The sequence below is a fragment of the Lampris incognitus genome, chromosome 10 (assembly GCF_029633865.1).
Source record: "Lampris incognitus isolate fLamInc1 chromosome 10, fLamInc1.hap2, whole genome shotgun sequence".
Classification (NCBI taxonomy): Eukaryota; Metazoa; Chordata; class Actinopteri; order Lampriformes; family Lampridae; genus Lampris; species Lampris incognitus.
Window position 1 is genome coordinate 55,274,637 of NC_079220.1, and position 20,784 is coordinate 55,295,420.

At 50.8% G+C, this 20,784-nt stretch overlaps 2 protein-coding genes across 2 annotated transcripts in view; one reads left to right on the forward strand and one right to left on the reverse strand.

Annotated features, from left to right (window-relative positions):
- Window positions 1-8,610, forward strand: part of baiap2l1b (BAR/IMD domain containing adaptor protein 2 like 1b) — a 51,548-nt gene extending 42,938 nt beyond the window's left edge. Inside the window, exons 12-14 of the mRNA XM_056287971.1 lie at window positions 761-995; window positions 7,303-7,349; window positions 7,534-8,610. Coding sequence (XP_056143946.1) covers window positions 761-995; window positions 7,303-7,349; window positions 7,534-7,606 — 355 coding nt within the window. The 3' untranslated portion in view covers window positions 7,607-8,610. The remainder of the gene's footprint in view (window positions 1-760; window positions 996-7,302; window positions 7,350-7,533) is intronic.
- Window positions 8,611-8,761: 151 nt separating this feature from the next.
- Window positions 8,762-17,538, reverse strand: bri3 (brain protein I3). Its single transcript, XM_056288249.1, has 3 exons — window positions 16,848-17,538; window positions 14,637-14,745; window positions 8,762-10,203 (listed from the first exon to the last, which is right to left on the reverse strand). The coding sequence occupies exons 1-3, from the start codon at window positions 17,065-17,067 to the stop codon at window positions 10,071-10,073; spliced, it is 462 nt and encodes a 153-aa protein (XP_056144224.1). The 5' UTR covers window positions 17,068-17,538; the 3' UTR covers window positions 8,762-10,070.
- Between the last annotated feature and the right edge of the window lie 3,246 nt (window positions 17,539-20,784).

Genomic DNA, 20,784 nt, shown 5'->3' on the forward strand with positions numbered 1-20,784 from the left:
CAGCCTGTTGGAAGACTGATGTCAACAGCTCAAGGGAATGCAACACAAATCGCGGCAGATTGTGAGTTAAAAGGCGTTCACATGAGCCCAGGACCGCGTTTCTGTCGGGAAGCAGGAAGCTTTGTGTTGCTGATGGTGTGATTTTCACTGCTGATGATGAAGGAAGGAAAAAAGGGGGAGTTGACTCCAGGCCTTCCTTGAAGATGATGAATCCCCCGTCGAATTCATTTATGAGATGCTGATGTGCTGAACGTCCCACAGAGAGGCTGCCGGCAAACTGCAGCCGGTCACACAGTCACATCACACTGTTCACACTCCCGAGGACAAACATATGTACACACACACACACATTTTTCAGGCAATCTGAACCATAATCAAACATTATTGCCCCTTTTATTGGCGTCATTATTCTGAATATTAAACACTCAGTAGGTGTTGAGCACAGTTTGGCTAAGAGTGCACGCACACACTTCTGCACACACACACTTTTGCATGACAGAAGACCAGTTTGTGTGACATTCTGCAGTTGAATTTCCTAGTTTTACCAGATGACAACTTTCCCTGTCTCCCATTGACTCTCTCTCCCGTCCATCCTTCCCTCCCATCTGGATGCCCTTTGTCCTCCCGCTCCCCCTTTTTTTTTTTTGTCTCTGTTCCTCTGCTTTTTCCTCCCTTCTTCATACTTCCCTCCCTATCTCCATCTCCTTTCTCTCCCCCGGGCTTACTCGTTTTAATTTGCTTCATCTCCTCCCCCCTGCAGCGTGACCGCAGCCCCGTACCGCAGCAGGAGCGTGGTCAACCTTCACCATCAGGACACGGAGACGGACGAGGCCACCATGGTGCTTCCACCGGCGGACTACGCCGACTCTCCGAAGCGGGCCCCTGTCCACAACCCCACCTCCTCCACCGCAACCACCAACAGCAATCACCACCACCACCACCAGCACTCCCCCACCCCCTCCGCAGCCTCGTCCTCTTCATCTGATAATAACACGGTCAGTAGCTCTCTGGCTTGGTATGTCTTCAAGCAGCTGACGTTAACAGACCTGCTATCATTTTCAAATGAATCATTTCATGTTTTTAATGGGCGGCATGGGGGCACAGTGGTTAGCACGGTCGCCTCACAGCAAGAAGGTCCTGGGTTCAAGCCCCGGGTTAGTCCAACCTTGGGGGTTGTCCCCGGGTCGTCCTCTGTGTGGAGTTTGCATGTTCTCCCCGTGTCTGCGTGGGTTTCCTCCCACAGTCCAAAGACATGTAGGTCAGGTGAACAGGCCGTACTAAATTGTCCCTAGGTGTGAATGGGTGTGTGTGTTGTTTGTTTGTTTGTCTGTCTGTCGGTCGGTCAGCCGGCCGGCCGGCCCTGTGATGACCTAGTGGCCTGTCCAGGGTGTCTCCCCGCCTGCCGCCCGGTGACTGCTGGGATAGGCTCCAGCATCCCTGTGTCCGTGAGAGCAGGATAAGCGGTTTGGATAATGAATGAATGAATTAATGTTTTTAAATGGCTTCCATTTTAATCGCATAGCAGGAATTGATGCCTTAACCCGAGTCTGCTCAACCCCCATCTTAATCTCTTAACTCCAGTTGAGAGAGCTACGGTCCACGCCGGGCTTCTCCGTTTCCAGGTCTCACCCGATACCTCCTCTGGCTTGCCTACTGTACACTTCTCTGCACAGCGGCGTCCTGGCTACACGCATGTTGCGTGGTGTCCGATGAACCTGAATGCATGCCTCAGAAACCTGAACACGCTGGTGACATGTTAATTTTCTAGTGTAGGCTAAGATGTTCAAGTTGTCTGCAAAAGATGAAAAACACTTAATAACGTGGGAGGGACGGTTATACAGAAATACAAAAGTGGATTTTAAGAAAATCGACAGATGTGCTTCCAGCAGCTTACCTTCTGGTTCAGAATGTCCGTCTCCGCCTGCTTGTAAGGGGAGTGGGTACAGACCGACTGAGGCGGTCTTGCCTTTGCCTGGATCATCAGTGACAGGTTACCGACAGGTGACGGTGTCTCCAGGTGGCTTTGCTGTCCCACTGAGGAAGCAGTGAACCGGGGTGGGGGTGGGTTCGATGTAGGCTCAGGATCAGGGTCTGGACTCAAGGATGTGTCGATGCTGAACCTGCTTTGATATTTATAGTTAACTGGGAATAAATTTGTCATCACTGGATTGCTCTGAAAATGTAGGTAAAGGTCCTCATGTTTTGAACATCCCCGCCCCATGCCGCGATGGCCTCACGGTTGCTCTACGAGTGCTGCTCCATTTCCATGATATGCAAAATCAACAGACACAACGGCGGCATACCTCGAAGGCTTTCCAGTCTCCCCTATCCTGACCACATGGAAATGTACAGCATGGCACACCCAGATGCCCCCGGCACACTCGCATACACACCTGGTGTATAAAGTCAGATTGAAGCTGCTTCTCTCCATTACGTGTTGTCGTTTAATCCTCTGCTAGACGGTTGTGTTTATGGTCGCACTAACAGCGATTTTATGCTGATGATTATAGCGGCGGTAATGATGATGAGTGTGAAGGAGAATCTTGTGCTCTCTGGACAAGCAGGAATTGATATAATTGCACCTGACGGGTCTTTATGTGCATGCTCATTAAGGTGCAGGCATTAAGGTGCAGGTAGCTAATACACATGTAGAAACACTCACATGCACACACACGTGCACACAAACAAACCATATCGCAGGGAAAGGGCGTGCATAAATGATGGCGGGTCCTCGTGAGCTGATGAGCAGTGGCGTCAAGGCTCTTGTTGGCGACAGCCTAGCGTGCTCTCAGACATACAGAGGGGGACCGTGAGCTTCGTACACAGACCCCGGTCGTCCCTGTGCACAGGAGTCCAGCTGCATCGCTGCTCCATCCCAACTCCAGTTCCACCACACAACCTTAAAAAGCCCCCTTCACAAAGCCAGACCAGCCAGTAGCTGCTGAACATGTGTGATTTTCCTCGCTGGTCGACCCTGGCGAGGGGCGTTCACACTCAGAATGCGTGCAGATGCCGCGACACTCGCACACGGATCTCGGCAGAGGTGTTCGTGTAGGGGATCCGGTAAGACCGCTCTGGTGCTGCTGGTTTGTGATGTTTGACCCGAGCGGCGGTTTAAGCGGCTGATAATGAAAGGGGATCCCTCTCCTTTCTTCCCCCGGTGCTGAAATATTAATTGTTTACCTCTGGCACGCGGCGGCGCCTGCCACCGCCACCCGGGCCCGTCTCCACCCGCCGGCCCGTCAGTCCACATCCGGAGCACGTCTCCCTGCCTCTGACTTGGCCTTCCGGTGGAATTCCACTCTGCGAACCCGATACCTACGTTCCCTCCCTATCTCTCTCTCCTTATCTCTCTCTCTCCCCCTATCTCTCTCTCTCTCTCTCTCTCTCTCTCTCTCTCTCTCTCTCTCTCTCTCCCTATCTCCCTCTCTATCTCTCACTGCCTTTCCCTTTCTTTTCTTTTTTTAACAGCTCTGTCATTATCTGCCATTATCTCCGTATCTGCCCTCTCCTCCTCTGTTCCTTTACCCTCACTTGGCTGTCTCCCAGTCTCTCTCTCTCTCTCTAGCTCTCTGTTTTTCCTCCCCCTTCCTCCATTTCCAGTGGGGGGGGGCGGAGGAGGGGGGAGAGAGAACAAAAAAAAAAACACAAAAGGGCCACGTTCTAGCGAACCTTATCCTCCTTTCATCCTGGTGAGCCACATAGTTTTGCGCCACCTAGCAGTCATAACACAAACCGCCCAGACAGAATCTGTGGCCGGAAGGAGACGGACACTTGGGAGATTTTGATCTACAATATCTGACTTCTTCTTCAATATTGTGTGTGTGTGTGTGTGTGTGTGTGTGTGTTTTGAGGGAGAGGGGGGGTCAGTTTTATTGCAGGCGTGTGAATGGCATGTTAGTTGAACAACAACCAGTGGCGGCTGGTGCGAAAAAAAATTTGGGGGGGGGCAATTTACCCTGGTGCAGCACACCTGACAGCTGCTTTAGTGTCCACACAGTCACAGAGCTATTAAGAAGGACAATGTAGCTTATAGAGTTTATCAGGGTTGGTAGACGGTGGATGATTGACAGTCGAGACGATGTGTGGTGGTGGGTTTGAACATGATTGACAGCCATGAGAATCGTCCAATCACGTTAGATCAAAAAACATTAAAACAACACCGATTCACTGCCAGTAAAAGTGGGCGTGTCTGGGGCTGCACAGAACTGCGCCCCCTGGAAAAGCTGAAGACACCAATCAGACAGCAGCCTCAGGTCACCTGCTCGCCACAAGTTTGAGAGCTGACATAAGGTGTCGTTTGGCCGGCGCCCCTCACCCAGGAAGTGTATGTATTCAGACGGGATGTATATGTATTCAGACAGGAATCAACCAAACACCATTTGAACCAATATCTAATGGCTGCTGACAGACTGAAAACACTTTCAGCATGTTTAAGTAGATTTTCATCTCTTGATGTTTGAAGGGGCGGCGCCCTGTACTGGCCCGGCGCCCTGTACTGGCCCGGCGCCACTGACAACAGCACGTTGTTGCCTGATAATAAATGTAAGAATGAGACGTGTAGGCAACGTGCTGAGGCACTGTGAGCCAGTTTAAGTTTTCCCCTCACAGTTATGAATAAGAATGATGGAGTGGGAGATGTGTCTTTGTGTCTTTGTGTGTTTGTTTGTGTGTGTGTGTGTGCGCACGTGCTGCTATGTATTTTTTCAGTTCCCACTGGAAGGTGTGTAGGTTATGACAGCCACTCACTGTCTCTGCGTGTTTTACAGGATGTTTATGTCCATGTAGGAGAGGGAATCATATTATCTGCTCTTCATGTGTGTGTGTGTGTGTGTGTGTGTGTGTGTGTGTGTGTGTGTGTCTACATGTAGAGGGAAATGCAGTTAGGTTCAGCTCGAGTCCGAGCCCGTTGTGTTGCTGGGAGCTGTTCTTATTTTTACTTCTTGCTGTCTTACTGGTGTTGTATCTGTTACTTTCACCGTCCATGCTCGTCTCTACCCCACCTCCCCAACCCCCACCCCACCCCAAGACATGGAAACAAGCCAAAATACCTCCATCAAACTGGTGTAGGGTGGGTGGGGTGGGGGATCGTCACCATAAGAAAAATGCACCCTCACTGGTTTGGCGATTAGTGTGAAAAAGATTAAGACTTATAGGAAAGGCGGTGTGGGGGAGGGAGGGGGAGGGGGGATGGCGCTGACCACGGTGTGTAGTTCGGTATCGATGGAAAAAGAAATGTTGTGCGTGGCAAAGACATTCCTGACTGTTCCCACAGAAACAAGTGCAACAACAAGCGACGGCGCTCCTCGGCCGCCTGGCGGAGTCGCCGGTTGCTGGCGACCGTGACCCGGTCCGTCCTCTCCAGAGCACTTCTGCGGCAGCATCATAATCTCCTTTCGCCACACTGCAGATAAAGTCAGGCAGTCGGGGTCACGCTGACTGGACGTGCCCGTTGGAGGATACGTCAGTTGTGCGTGCGAGCGAGGGGGCGGCCAGCTGGTTCCCACGGCCCTGATCCCCACTCAGCGATTAAAAACCCAAACATCTGCTGCAGCCGACGACGGATGACTGTCCTGAAATTGGCCCGGTCCCGTGGGACACAACAGCAGGGACCGGGGCCTGCTCTGGAGCCTGTCTGGCCACGGGGTTTTAGCCTCACCTGGCTGTAGCTCGAGCCACTGCTGACCTCTAGTGGAGCGTCACGGTACTGCAGTGGCAGGACTCAAACCAACGAATTACCGGACAATCAGAATCATGTTTATTGGCCATGTAGGTCATGGAATAACAACACTACAACACAACAATCTTCACATATACACACAAGGCCTGACTTATACAGGAGAAATAAGAGGTGATCAAGTGCAGTGGTGCAGAGAATATATCAGAGAAGCTGAAACAGATGTTAACAGCGTACTTAAACATATGCCTGAGGTAGATGGACATGACAGAGTGGACCAGTATACCTACAATGTACAGTACAGTATACACAACATGTACAGTACAGTATACACATGTACAGTACAGTATATACAACGTGCAGTACAGTATACACAACATGTGCAGTACAGTATACACATGTACAGTACAGTATACATAACATGTACAGTACAGTATATACAACATGTGCAGTACAGTATACACAACATGTACAGTACAGTATACACATGTACAGTACAGTATATACAACGTGCAGTACAGTATACACAACATGTGCAGTACAGTATACACAACATGTGCAGTACAGTATACACATGTACAGTACAGTATACACAACATGTACAGTACAGTATATACAGTACAGTATACATAACATGTACAGTATATACATGTGCAGTACAGTATACACAACATGTGCAGTAAGTATACACAACATGGCTGGATTTATTTACAGTGTTCATCTGAATGACAGTCTGTGCATAGAAACCGTTTTATATATCTGGTTGTTTTGGGGCTACAGTGCTCTGTAGCGCCTGCCAGAGGGCAGGAGCTGGAACAGGTTGTGACCAGGGTGTGATGCTGCCTGCCCGTTTCCTGACAGAAATCCAGTTCACATCCTCCCCACACCCGCCGAGTTCAGCGTGAATCCTAACGTGCACTCCGAAACCCGATAGATTACGGCTGGCCGTGTGGAGTGTAATGTGTGGTGTGTGTAATGTGTGGTGTGTGTAATGTGTAATGTGTGGTGTGTGTAATGTGTGGTGTCTTGTTGACAGTAAAATTGATTTTATGTGTTGTTACACATACAGTAAAAAAGAATTATCTTTGTTGAGGGCTATAATCATCATACCTAGAATCTGTTCAATGTCCGGAATGTGTGTGTGTGTGTGCAGGACAGAGATCGTATCTGTGTGTGTGTGTGTGTGTGTGTACACACACAACAGGTACAGCGGCTTGATGATATTCCCTTAACACCCTGACTGGCTCGGCCTCCTTCTCTCTCCCCGCTTACGAGCACGTGCAGCGTGGCGAATGTGGTTTCAGCGAGTCACGCGAGTGGTTCGTCGTCATCCCAGAGCAAACCGGCCTTTCTGGAAAGTTCAGATTGTGCACACCGTCTCGTGACACGGCGCCCTGTGCGGTCTTTCCCACACACACCCCCCCCCCCACTTCCCTTCCCTTCCCTTACTTCAGCCCCTGTTAAAGGTTTCAATGAGCTGCACCAACACAAAAATACCACGCGGCAGAAACCCACAACGGGTTACTGCCGATCCTCCCAGCCGCGTCTTGGTGTTGCACGAGGGGTTTGTGTGTTCAAGTGAGACGCTGACTGATGGTGTGTATTTGTCTTTTTCTTTCCCACAGGCCACCCAGCCAAACGGCATTTCCAGGCCTCCACCTCCCTTCCTCACGTAAGTCACATGACGGGGACGGATGAAATTCTCTTCTTCTCGGTAACCCGGACACACACACCACACACACACACACACACACACACACACACACACACACACATGTGATCGGCTCACCCGGGACGCATGTTGACTCTAGGTGTTGAGCGCTCGCTGACTTGCTTTTCTCCCTTTTCTTCCCCAGCGGAGGCAACCCGTTCGCCACAGTCAGGCTACGTCCGACTGTCACCAATGACCGCTCCGCGCCGGTCATCTGACTGTCCTTATCTCTGCCGGCTCCTCACCCCCCCCACCCCCACCCCACCTCCCCATCACCCCACCTCCCTCACTCTCAGCCCACGCACGGTTCAGCACCGCCCTCTGCTGCCTCTTGATACACCCTTGACAATCGATGGCCCACGCCATTTGAACCCGGCGCCCTTTCCCACCCCTGTCAGAACTCTCAGAAGGGGAAGATATCATGGTTAACGTTATTTATGGAACCAGGCGCTCACATTTTAACTGCTTTTTGTCCTTTGAAATCACCACGTTCGCAACCCGGAGAAGAAGCTGTCAGGAAAACTAGAAATACTGCCTCGTATCTATGCCGTTGCCGGCTTTTCTGTTTGTTGCCATAGGACAGAAAATGAATGTACGACACGCGACCCCCACCTCCACCTCCGGCTCCTTCCTGATACGTGTTCTCACTGGCAGGCGATGACGAGGAGTCAGCTTTGTCCCCACATGGTTGTCGTTTAACTTTGTTGTAGAGCTAGAATATCGTGGAGAGAAGACGTTCGCCTTAAAATACTTTGTGTAATCACTGAAAACAAGCTGTCCTTGTAATGGAATTGTGAAAAGCGACACTGCTTTAATCTTACAGATGTCATTTTTAAACCCTAGCTGTCAGTGGTCGGCCCTATATCACGCTCTTAATGATGCTTTTAAATATGTATAATAAAGATTTATTTCTTCAAACTGCTTTCTTTTCTTTTTTACACGCTACAGCGAGCTTGACCTCATGATCATTTTTTTTGCCCCCATCCATGCATGATTTTTATCTTTTCCTCCCCAATCGTATCCGGCCAATTACCCCACTCTTCCGCTCCACCCTCCTCTGCCGATCCGGGGCGGGGGGCTGCAGACTACCAAATGCCTCCTCCTCCAATACATGTGGGGTCGCCAGGCCAATTGTGTCTGTAGGGACGCCCGACCAAGCCGAAGGCAACACAGGGATTCGAATCACCGATCCCCGTGTTGGTAGGCCACGGAATAGACCGCCACGCTACCCGGATGCCCCCCTCCCGTGCATTATTTTGACAGATTACACCCAGTGCATAATTTGTGTGAGAATTTGTTGGGGTCGGACCCTTTAGTCGACTGGTTAGTGCAGTCCCCCGGGGTCCCCCGTGTCTGACACTGTACTCATGGGATTAATAAAGCAGCCAAAAATCGCGTTATAATTAGCATTCTTTATTTACAATAATTCTTTTATAAAAAGTAAGAACCTTAATCGTAACAGCTTGTGTAATGTATCTCTAAAGCAAAAAAAAAAGAATTTTTTTTTTAAATCATTTCTGGCACCGAGAGAAACGTCACACATCTGCTTCGATGGAAGACATGAAGACGCCGCAGACGGGCATGGACATTCTTGAGTGATTGTCTGTGTCCAGGAGGAATGGGACAGGTTCAGTCGTCACGGACCAGAGAAACAAACATACATTTTACACATCGCATGGTGGAAGTCCCCACTTCCACGCACGCGGCGGCGCCGGGAGCCCGCACCTTCGGTCAGGAGTCCAGACTGGAGAAGTGATTGAGGCTGTAGGGGGCGTGTCAGACTTGAACATACCTGAGGTCTGCAGCGGCCCCAGGGGAACTGAGCGGGATCATGTCAATCAAAATACGTGGTCAGTGCAAATATGGCCCCAAGATATACTCTCATAACAGGCGACAACGGCACAGAAGTCGTGTGACAGAAAGTTCGCCGTCTCTGCCAGGAACACCCTGCGTCCAAAAAAATCTCCCATGATCCTCTTTCGCCTGGCTGTTGAGGTTATTCCATGTGACAAACTGAACCAATAAAGAACAAAATATTTTGTTTTTCTTAACGTAAAGAAGAAAAAGAAAAAAAAACAGCGGTGTTGGGAGTCGATAATGAGGACGCCGTGATGCAACGTCACCAAACACAAAGATGATCAAAAATGTGTTTTACACGAAACACCACAGACAATCCTGTGCGGTAGCAAAAATATAGCTGTGGCGATAAAGAGAAAAAGAACAGAAGAAGAAAAAAAACCGTTTGGCACAACATCTACCGGTGCCTCGGTGTTCTCTGACACGACAGGAGAGAGAAGTCCTGCCCGGTACGTCACCACCGAGCTAAAGACGTCGTGACGGGAGGACCCCTCATCATCTCCCGGCTCGCAGGCCGTGAACGGCACCGACAGGAGCCGGACGGTCACTCAGCGAGTTGTGTGTATCTGACATACGACAATGAACAAAAATAAACACTTATTCCACATGCATCTAAAAGAACACAAATCAAGGCTGGCTGTACTCGTCTCCTTGATGGTCTGCAGAACATCAGCGTCATGGCAACAATAATATCAGTGTGCAATTAAGACAGAAGAAGAAGTTAAAAGAAAATAACCAAAACAAAATGTTGCAGATGTGTGTGTGTGTGTGTGTGGAGAAGTCGTGTGTGAAGAATGTGAACGGCCCGGCTCTGGTCTGGTCCCTCTAGCCGAACGTGGCGCCACAGTTGGGACACCGCCTCTGGCGCAGTGCGAAACAGAAGAGGATGCCCAGAGGAAAGAAGAAGATGGCACACAGGATCCCCAGGCAGGTGAAGTCATCCTCCAGGACACCCACCCTGCAACACACACCCCGCAGCGTGAGCTTCCACCAACGCAAACAAACATGTAAAGATTAAATATGCAAATAATACATAAATGTGACTAAATGTAAATATTATATCCATCCATTATCCGAACCGCTGTGGGGGGAAACCAGAGCACCTGGAGGAAATATATTAATATAAATGATAAATATCAAATATGCAGCGGTTCATCTCATTACACTCTTGATAAGCAGGACTTTGGGTGGCGTTGAAAGAAAATACAGTACGTGTGTGTTTGTTCAGAGCTGTCAGAACCAAGGTCAAACATAGCCGAGTGAACACCTAGTGTCTGTTCTGCTGTGACCACCTAGTGTCTGTTCTGCTGTGACCACCTAGTGTCTGTTCTGCTGTTCTGCTGTGACCACCTAGTGTCTGTTCTGCTGTTCTGCTGTGACCACCTAGTGTCTGTTCTGCTGTGACCACCTAGTGTCTGTTCTGCTGTGACCACCTAGTGTCTGTTCTGCTGTGACCACCTAGTGTCTGTTCTGCTGTTCTGCTGTGACCACCTAGTGTCTGTTCTGCTGTGACCACCTAGTGTCTGTTCTGCTGTGACCACCTAGTGTCTGTTCTGCTGTGACCACCTAGTGTCTGTTCTGCTGTTCTGCTGTGACCACCTAGTGTCTGTTCTGCTGTTCTGCTGTGACCACCTAGTGTCTGTTCTGCTGTGACCACCTAGTGTCTGTTCTGCTGTGACCACCTAGTGTCTGTTCTGCTGTGACCACCTAGTGTCTGTTCTGCTGTTCTGCTATGACCACCTAGTGTCTGTTCTGCTGTTCTGCTGTGAACACCTAGTGTCTGTTCTGCTGTTCTGCTGTGACCACCTAGTGTCTGTTCTGCTGTGACCACCTAGTGTCTGTTCTGCTGTGACCACCTAGTGTCTGTTCTGCTGTGACCACCTAGTGTCTGTTCTGCTGTGACCACCTAGTGTCTGTTCTGCTGTTCTGCTGTGACCACCTAGTGTCTGTTCTGCTGTTCTGCTGTGACCACCTAGTGTCTGTTCTGCTGTGACCACCTAGTGTCTGTTCTGCTGTGACCACCTAGTGTCTGTTCTGCTGTGACCACCTAGTGTCTGTTCTGCTGTTCTGCTGTGACCACCTAGTGTCTGTTCTGCTGTTCTGCTGTGAACACCTAGTGTCTGTTCTGCTGTTCTGCTGTGACCACCTAGTGTCTGTTCTGCTGTTCTGCTGTGACCACCTAGTGTCTGTTCTGCTGTGACCACCTAGTGTCTGTTCTGCTGTGACCACCTAGTGTCTGTTCTGCTGTGACCACCTAGTGTCTGTGTCTGTTCTGCAGGACATCCCCCGAGCGCACACGTTGTGTGGGCCGCAGCACAGGTGATCGTGCCGTTTATTGAACCGCATCATTTCCAGAGTCACGGATCTGACCTACAACTGTTCTGGTAAACAAGAATACGTGACTTAACTGTTAGCCGAAAGGCGGCGTGCAGCTTGACCTGATTTTAAGGGGACAAGGGGTCAACGTGTCATGCCCGTGTTACGCCTCCGTCTCATCCCCGCGGAACTTTACGGAGGCCGAAAGCCGAAGCCGTATGAAAACCGCAGTACTGCTCCCACCATTTCAAAGGAAGACAGGAAACACGAATCGATAAAAGACGTGCAGACGAGAAGTATGAAAGGCAGAACCGACCACAGCAGGTCTCTGCTCAACAGGAAGCGCTGACACTGAACATGGGAGTCCAACTGGGCGTGGCTGTATCAACGATACTGTGATACGGGGCAATACAGATAAAATGAATGACTTTATGTGAGACCAGATATCATCTGGGATCTTAGTCATCATGAGCATCGTGACATAACTTAAACATGTTTATGTTTTCTCCCCAACTGCACCTGGCCAATTACCCCACTCTTCTGAGCCGTCCCGGTCTCTGCTCCACCCTCTCTGCTGATCCGGGGAGGGCTGCAGACTACCACATGCCTCCTCCCATACATGTGGAGTCGCCAGCCGCTTCTTTTCACCTGACAGTGAGGAGTTTCACCAGGGGGACGTAGCGCGTGGGAGGATCACGCTGTTCCCCCCCAAACAGGCACCCCAACTGACCAGAGGAGGCGCTAATGCAGCAACCAGGAAACCAGCAAAATGAGCTATGTATGCATCTACCCTCTTGGTCACCACATCCACATGACTGGTGATCGTTTCTCCAAACGTTCTCGTGTGTAAATATCTTATGAACCCACCGACGGTGGCGAAACATCGCCATGATGTCGATACAGAGGTATTCAGTTATGAAAATTTAAAAAGTGTGAACCACCTGGAGGGGCAGAACATAAAGGTGCAGTCCTGGGGTCGCGCGGTGTCCGGGACACAGGAGCTGCCGTTGCAAAATGTAAAATAAATCATGATGTTTGGTACCGTCACCATCTCCTCCCTGTAAGATGGACCACCTGAACGCCTGCAGATGTGCTCGACAAAGGGGACAAGGGGTGACAACGCGATCCGATACCGCCCCTGGGTTTCGACGAGGAACGCCAACAAGATAAACGATCCAAGTTTTGAAAGGTGGTGGGGGGGGGGGGGGGAGAGCCAACTGGAAGTGTTTCAGAGAAAGAGGGCAGCATGTCTCCGGGCGGCGCTAATCTTAAACCATGGTAAACCGAACGCTTACCGTGGTCTCATGACTCCACTGTGTCGACTAATGGGGTCAGTCCATTTGCTGGAGGCCCTGAGGAGGCGTCAGCATGCAAAAACAACATAACTACCAGGGGTACGAGTTATAACACGGGGAGGATTTGTCGTCAAAAGGGCAGGGCAGGAGATTTCCCCTGAGCTCGGCAGCAGCTGCAGAAACCCGGCCTTTTCGGAGGCCGCGCGCAAGTCGTGAGGCGTTCATCCCCAACCGACGTGTCGCACAACAGGAAGAACAAGATAGCGGCTCCCATACCGACACCTTCTTCCACATGACGGTGCAGCAGCGTTTCACAAGGCGCTCGCTCACCGGGTGGCGAGGACACACCGGTTACGGAAAGTCACCCGACCTCTCCTGCGGCATGCATTTCTCCACCGCCCTTCTGCAGCCGGCCAGAAACAACAAGCGGACAACAAACCCAAGTTTCCTCAAGCTCGCCGAGTAACAAATCCAGATTAAACCTCCAAGGCTGTGATCACACAGACGAATAAACACCGTTAAGCAAAACGCGTGTTAATACGCGAGACCAGAACTGGTGTGTGCTTCCAGCGCAACACACCAACCCAGGAGAATACAAAAACAGGTTGAAGAATAATGATCATATTTCACTTGAATGGAAAACTGTGATGTTTAACACCTCGTTTATAATCTAGTCAGACCACAGTACACTTTAGGGGTCGTCTCTCTTAAGAATCACACTAATCACAGTTGCTCCAACACCATTTCAATATTGCTGAAATACTCTTTCGAGATACGACTCCGGTCTCCCGGCTCTCTCAGTGTACTTAACAGAGAATAACAACACGACAACACAACACATGTACACAAGGACTGCAGAGTCCACGATTGTTCTTCAGTCGGTGTCGCATTAGAATATGAGAAACACCAACACTGATTTGCAAGACACGGTGGCTGTGGACCGGACCTCTGTGGCATTATGAGTCAGTAACTTTAGGCCTCTGAAGAAACCCTGCTTATGTTAACCGGAAACCAACCGGGGGGAGGAAGGAAGGCCACGTTCAAGTTCCAGAGTTTGTCTACTTTTGAAAAACCATGTTTGGCCCGGCCGAAACCGGTCAGATGCTTGAGGTGAGATCATCGGAGGAACTGACAGGATGATGACTAAGGCGTCGGGAACGCAACGGGAAATCTCCCTCCCAAGAAATAGGCCTTAACCACGAGTCAGCGACATTTTGCAACACCGCACGCTGTAGACGGATGCACTGTCTTGCCCTACAAGAGATTTGTTCTCGCCCTTTGTGCAGAAACTCATACACAAACCACACAATACACCAGGAGAGCAGGGACACGACTATACATTGACAAGAGCTTCAGGCCTGGCGACGTACTGTACTGTACACATGCACTAAGAATCACACACACACACACACACACACACACACACACACACACACACACACACACACACACACACAAACACACACACACATTGTTTACCTCATAGAGGAACTGAGCGCTTTACTCTGCTTAGTCACAGAAAGGGGAAGGTAGCACACACACCAATCACATGCTTATCAAGAGACTTCGCTGGAACCATCTCTTCTTCCCCTGTGAACATGCTTATCTGGTGCTGTGCAAAGCCCTTAGCGGGCATTAATGGTTTAATCCAGTTAGGCTCCCTTCACTCGTGTCAATAATCCTAAATCTTGTTTGCCAGACTTTCTGCTTCTAATCAGCGTTGGGATATTGTGCACCAGACATATTTGTGTATGTATACACGTATGCGACAGCCACTTACCTGCAGGCAGGGCAGCCCCCCACCACCACTACAGAGGGCTGGATGATGGTGTAGGTCCCACCGTAGGGCTGCTGGGAAACAGCCGGAGCCATCGGGGCCGGGGGGCACGCTGTAATGAAAAGGGGGTACGGAGCACATTGATATTTCACACCCTGAGAGTTTGCTTGGAGCCACTCTTTTAAAACATAAGGTGACAAATTAATCCTGGGCAAAATTACACGGTATCCCCTGATTTGAACTACGCCATACTTAATCATATAGTCACACCTGAAACCCACAGCCACCCCCTGACACCGAGTGGGTCGGTAACACAATTAGTCCGAACGCCACCGGCACGTCCGCCTGACACGCCCAAGAAGTAAATCTGACTGCACAGCATTACCACCCGATCATCTGAAAATATGTATTTCTCAACGCGTCGTCAAGCAGGAAAGTTTCCCATCTTTTTTAACACCATTTGAGTGAAAATACTGAAGATTATGCGCAGCTGTGCGGCGAAGCTATGTCGACGGATTGCTGTTTTGAAAGTTGGTGCATTTTGTTTAGTTGGCCTGTATCAGATGTTAAATAAATGTTTGACTGTCATAGCTTGTATTTTGTACAGAGCAAGGCTGAGAAAGTACTGGGTGCAGTCGTAGGCTGGGTTCAGCATGAACCCTGGGGGTAAAGTGCATTGGAATGACTGTCATTTAAGATAAACAAGCAAACACTGTCCCCGTCAATAAAATCATGTAAACACAGCTGTGGCCTTCCAGACCGTACAAAGGCTGATAATGGAGCGACAGACTGATTGGATAAAGTCACAAGGGCGCAGTTTACAAGAATAGCGTTCCCAGTTGGACGGGGTACTTTTCACCTGGTCATTTCTGCAAAAGCCTTTGAGCGGCATCCACTTTTATGCACCTCCGTGCTTCTGCAGCTATTTCCTCCCATGCTTTCACAGCACCAGATCTCTCACGCTTAACCTTCTCGTTGTTTTCAGACTAGGGGAACTGAAATGCGGCGTCTAGAAGATAACTGTGCAGTATTCACTGTTGTAAAAACAATGACGGCGTAAAGGATGAACAAGATGTGGTGAAAGGAGAGGGAGAGGGTCGACCTATGGCGTACTGGCATGAGAATAAAGTTGCTCTCATGCCAGTACACCAGAATAAAGTTGCTCTCATGCCAGTACACCAGAATAAAGTTGCTCTCATGCCAGTACACCAGAATAAAGTTGCTCTCATGCCAGTACTGGCATGAGAGCAACTTTATTCTCATGCCAGCCCACCAGAATAAAGTTGCTCTCATGCCAGTACACCAGAATAAAGTTGCTCTCATGCCAGTACACCAGAATAAAGTTGCTCTCATGCCAGTACACCAGAGTAAAGTTGCTCGTTTAACATCTATGGCGTACTGAGAGCAACTTTATTCTCATGCCAGCCCACCAGAATAAAGTTGATACTCGTTTTAACATCTCTCTCCCCAACTTCAGTCCAAATCTGACCCCTCGGGCCAATCCGGAGGCGGATATGACGCGGGCTTAAAGAACGTCGGCCGCGTTTCAAACCCAGAAATAAAACTTCCGCTCCAGCGTTCGGGGCCACATCAGACGACGTCATAGCAACGGGGGGGGGGGGATGTGCCAAATTGTGCACCCCCTGCAGAATACGTATCCCGTTTGCGTGTATTTGCCATCCCGTCGGTTTCTTAGCACGAAAGGCGGCTCTGCGTGGGGAGCAGCCGGTGTCGGTTCGGCACAACGACGAGCAGCCAAGTTCGCTCGGGGTCCATCACAAGCAGGAAGGCTCGGCCGGACGTCTTAACCCGCTCGGTGGCTCTAGCTCGACGGGCCTTCGTGCCGGAGAGCGGACGATGTGCGGACTGACAAAGCTTTTGGCTGTGCTCGATACTAGAGGACGCAGAGGAGACGAGCGTCCCCCCCTTCCTCTCCCCTCCTTCCCCCCTCCCCGTGTCGATAATCCCGCAAAACCAAAAACAAATCGGCGGTTTGAAAGCAACCGACCCGCCGCCGCGCTTCGTTCTCCTAACGCGGAACGGGAACAAGCGCGACCCGCTTTTAAACCGACACGAAAGGATCAAGATTCTGCGAGGGGGTGCCAAATCTGGCAGCACGCACACACACACACACACACACGGGGTGGGGGTGGGGGGAGCTTTGCACCACTGGTTAGGTAATGGTCTGGGTCGACGTGGAGTGGAGCTACTTGCCCTGGCTGCCGGGGTACTGGTACGGAGGGGGTGGCTGCTGGAAGGCGGGGGTGGCCGTGGCCGGCGCCGGTATCGCTCCATAGCCGTGGGGCTGCTGCTGCGGCGGGTGCGGGTGCTGTTGCGGCGGGTGGTGCTGCTGCGGCGGGCCGTACTCGTACGTGCCCGGGACGGCGTTGTAGGCGGGGGGTCTGTCCCGGAGAAGCGGCTTGCTGTCCACCATCTCCCCGACGTGTTGCGTCCTCAAGTTGTCCGCTTTCTTTTTGCGTCCCCCCCCTCTCCCCCCTCCTCGCAACTTCAATCGCCACCGACGGCGAGCAATGGGGGGAAAAAAAGAAAGAAAGAAAACTGGGTGGGGGTGGGTGGAGGAGGTGGAGGGGGAGAAAAAACACCCGTCCCGGGGTTACTTTCCTTTTGTCGACGCGGCCGGAGAAAACGCGTTGCGCAGAAGTGAAAGTTCGTCGCTCTCCATGCGCCAACTTCAGTCTCCGCCGAGCCGGGCCGAGCCGAGCCGAGCCGTGCCGAGCCTCGGTGGTTGCGGTGGCTGAGCGAGAGAGCGGCTGGGAGCGGCTGCTAAACGGAGTCCATTGCGCTGCCACAGAGTTGGTGCTTCGTCGCCCAAACAAACCCTTCCGTCATTGCCTCGCCCTCGAGAAGTCAAATAGAAACTCGACCCCCCCCGCCCCCCAAAAAAAAAGAAAAAAAAAGAAACGCGTTTCCTTCCTGTGCGTCTGCCTGGTCACAAGAGACGAATCATGTGATGAGCCGTGACGCCGCTGCGCACGCAAGCCTCCTTAAAGAGGCAGCGCTCCGCGGGGGGGGGGGGGGTCGGCGGCGGTTCGAATCCTCGTGTGTCCCTAGAGACGCACCTTGGCCGTGTGCGCGGGTGGGAACCCGGATGTGGGTAAGAGTGGGGTAACTGGCCAGGCGTGCGGATATGTATTTGTAAACAACGCATGGTTACTTTTGTATCGTTTTACCCATCCGTCCATAGGCGTTTCTAGCCCATTTTTGGGGGGTGCTGCAGCACCCCTAAATGGAACCCCGGCACCCCTAAAATGGAAGAGATTTTTTATTTTTTGCTGTATGTCCATGTTTAATAAGTTGAAGACATGTCAAAACCACATCCTGTATATGGTTTAAACGTCATATTTTAACAACAAAAATACAGCATCCCCCCATGCTTCGAAAATGGTTTGATCCACACACACACCCCCAAATTGATCTTGCCTGGCCGGCCAGCACTCTGGGTGCTCAGCACCCATAAAGCTCTGATCCTAGAATCGCCCCTGCTGATCCATCCATCCATCCATTATCCAAACCGTGTATCCTGCTCTCGGGGTCGCGGAGATGCGGGAGCCTATCCCAGCAGCCACTGGGCGGGGCAGGCGAAGTATATAATAAAGTATATAAAGTTTGTGAGGGAGGCCAGAGAGGAGGTTTATGGATGTGGCGAGGGAGGACATGCAGGTGGCTGGTGTGAGAGGAAGATATGGAAACGGGCGGTCCGCTGTGGCGCCCCCTAGCGGCAGCAGCCGAAAGTAGCAGCGTTATAATTGTATTGTAACGTGCATGGATAAGAAGACACGCTGGCCGCTGGCTGGCGGGTCTGACCCTTTAGTCGAGCGGTTAGCGATGTCTCCTGCGGTGCGGGCTCGCTTCCCGGCCGCGGCAGTTCCTGTGGTTCTCCCCCGAATTCGCTACAATATAAAGGCGACTAGAAGAACCCCGCTGCAATGTAGCGGTTTGGCCGTCCGCCCGTCTAAATCTCCCTCCTCTCCATCCTGCCGGCTTAACGCGATTATATGTTTATACAACTTAATTTTGTGATTACTTTCTTAATTTTGTGTTAACCAGGCCTGCATGAGCAACCCACCAGAATACATATCCGCGATTTTCTTCAGAACTGAAACGACTGTTGATGATTTCGGTCCCGAACGCTGCCCTCTAGTCGTGCGTAATTCCCCAGCTGGGCACGCTCCCCACCGGGCGGGTGTCGCGTTCCCGTCAAGGCGGACGAGAACCAGCCACTTGATACGGCGCTTTCCGCCGCGTGTATTAAACAGCGCCGTACGTCCCCCCCTCCCTCCCGTCCCCCTCCCCTCCAAAGAAACGGCGCCGTTTCAGGTTTACGGCGCGCTGCTGAACAGGTAAGACAACCCCCGCCCCCGCGCGCTTTAATAATTCATCCGGCGCGGAATCAATTATTAAAAATTATTGCCTCAAGCCGGACGCGGCCGTCGGAACGTCCCGCCCCGCTCCACCAATCAGGGCGGGCGTTCCGGCACGCGTTGCCGGGTTTCCGCCAATCAAGGCCGACGGCTCCTCCGTTTCCTGTTGTGGATTCGGAGTCGGGGCGTCCGTCCCGCTGAGCTGGGAACCGCTTATAGCCGCCCGCCCGCCGCCGTGCAGGGGACCCGCGTACGCCTAAACCGACCCGGCGGCGACCCGCGAAGCCGAGGCCACCCCTCCTTCCTGCGGTTTGCTGACGACCCGCGACCCTCTCTCTCTCTCTCTCTCTCTCTCTCCCACCCCCCCGGCAGGTGCTCCACCACCGGCGGCCTTGCTGCACCTGATGCCATGACGGGTCTGCGGAGATCGCCCTGACCGCGGTGGACGCCAGACCAGCATTCGGGTACAGCCGCCTTGTGTTTTGCTCAAGGGACCGCGGTGGTGTCGCTTTTTCACGAGGAAGCCGTCATGCAATTCAGAGCGTTTGCAGAGTGCGGCGAAAGGGCTGGTTTGAATGCGCCACGCTGTTTAAAGCATCCGCTGCCTCGTTGTTTGTAATCTACACACTCCTGCAGACGTTGATGGAAACAGTGTGCACGGCTGGGACGTGCTAGTCAACACGTAGTATGTTCTGACGTCGTTAGGCGAACCAGTGCCCGTGGCCGAGGGTTGACGACGGCCAGGATAGAGGATTATAATCGGCCTACACGAGCTCCCCCCCCTCCCTCTCTCTCCCCCCCCCTCCCTCTCTCTCTCCCCCCCTCTCTCTCTCTCCCATTCATTCAGTCCCCTTTACTCGTTATTGGCTTGACCTGGCCTACTGAACGTTAGCGAAATGGCGATAAAACGAGATTAAATGAAAATAATAAATCGACACATTCCTCTCATAAATTGTTCTATATAGTAACTGACCACCGTTCTGATCTGTTATTCCCACCTATATGCTTATTTAGGTGTTGTAGAACCTGATAATGTAATAACCCTGATAATGTAATAACCCCGATAATGTAATAGCCCCCCGATAATGTGATAACTGATAATGTAATAAATCCCCCCGATAATGTAATAACCCCCCGATAATGTAATAACCCCGATAATGTAATAAATCCACAAATAATGTAATAACCCTGATAATGTAATAAATCCTCGATAATGTAATAAATCCCCCGATAATGTAATAACCCTGATAATGTAATAAATCCCCCGATAATGTAATAATCCTGTTAATGTAATAAATCCTCGGTAATGTAATAACCCTGATAATGTAATAAATCCCCGATAATGTAATAACCCTGATAATGTAATAAAAAATGCACCTGAGGCCGTTGAAAATGCAATAACACCTGATAATGTAATAAAATGATCCAGCTGAGAAAAAACATGAGTGGAAGTAGCTTGGAGGAAGAGTAGAGCATTCGTGCACGTCCGACATTGACCTGTCGGTGGCGCTAGACCTCTCGAGCTTGCGTTGCTTAAACAGTATCACCACTTGAATCCATTTATGGGTGGTCCGCTGTTAAATTATTACAATATTGGGGAATTATTACATTATGTAACATTATTGGTAAAAAGTTTATTGCATTATTGGGAAATGCACTTTATTACATTATCAGGAAGTTATTACATTCTCAGGTTTTATTGCATTTTCAATGGACTCAAGAGCAGATTTTTATTACATTATCGGGGTTATTACATTATTGGGAATTTA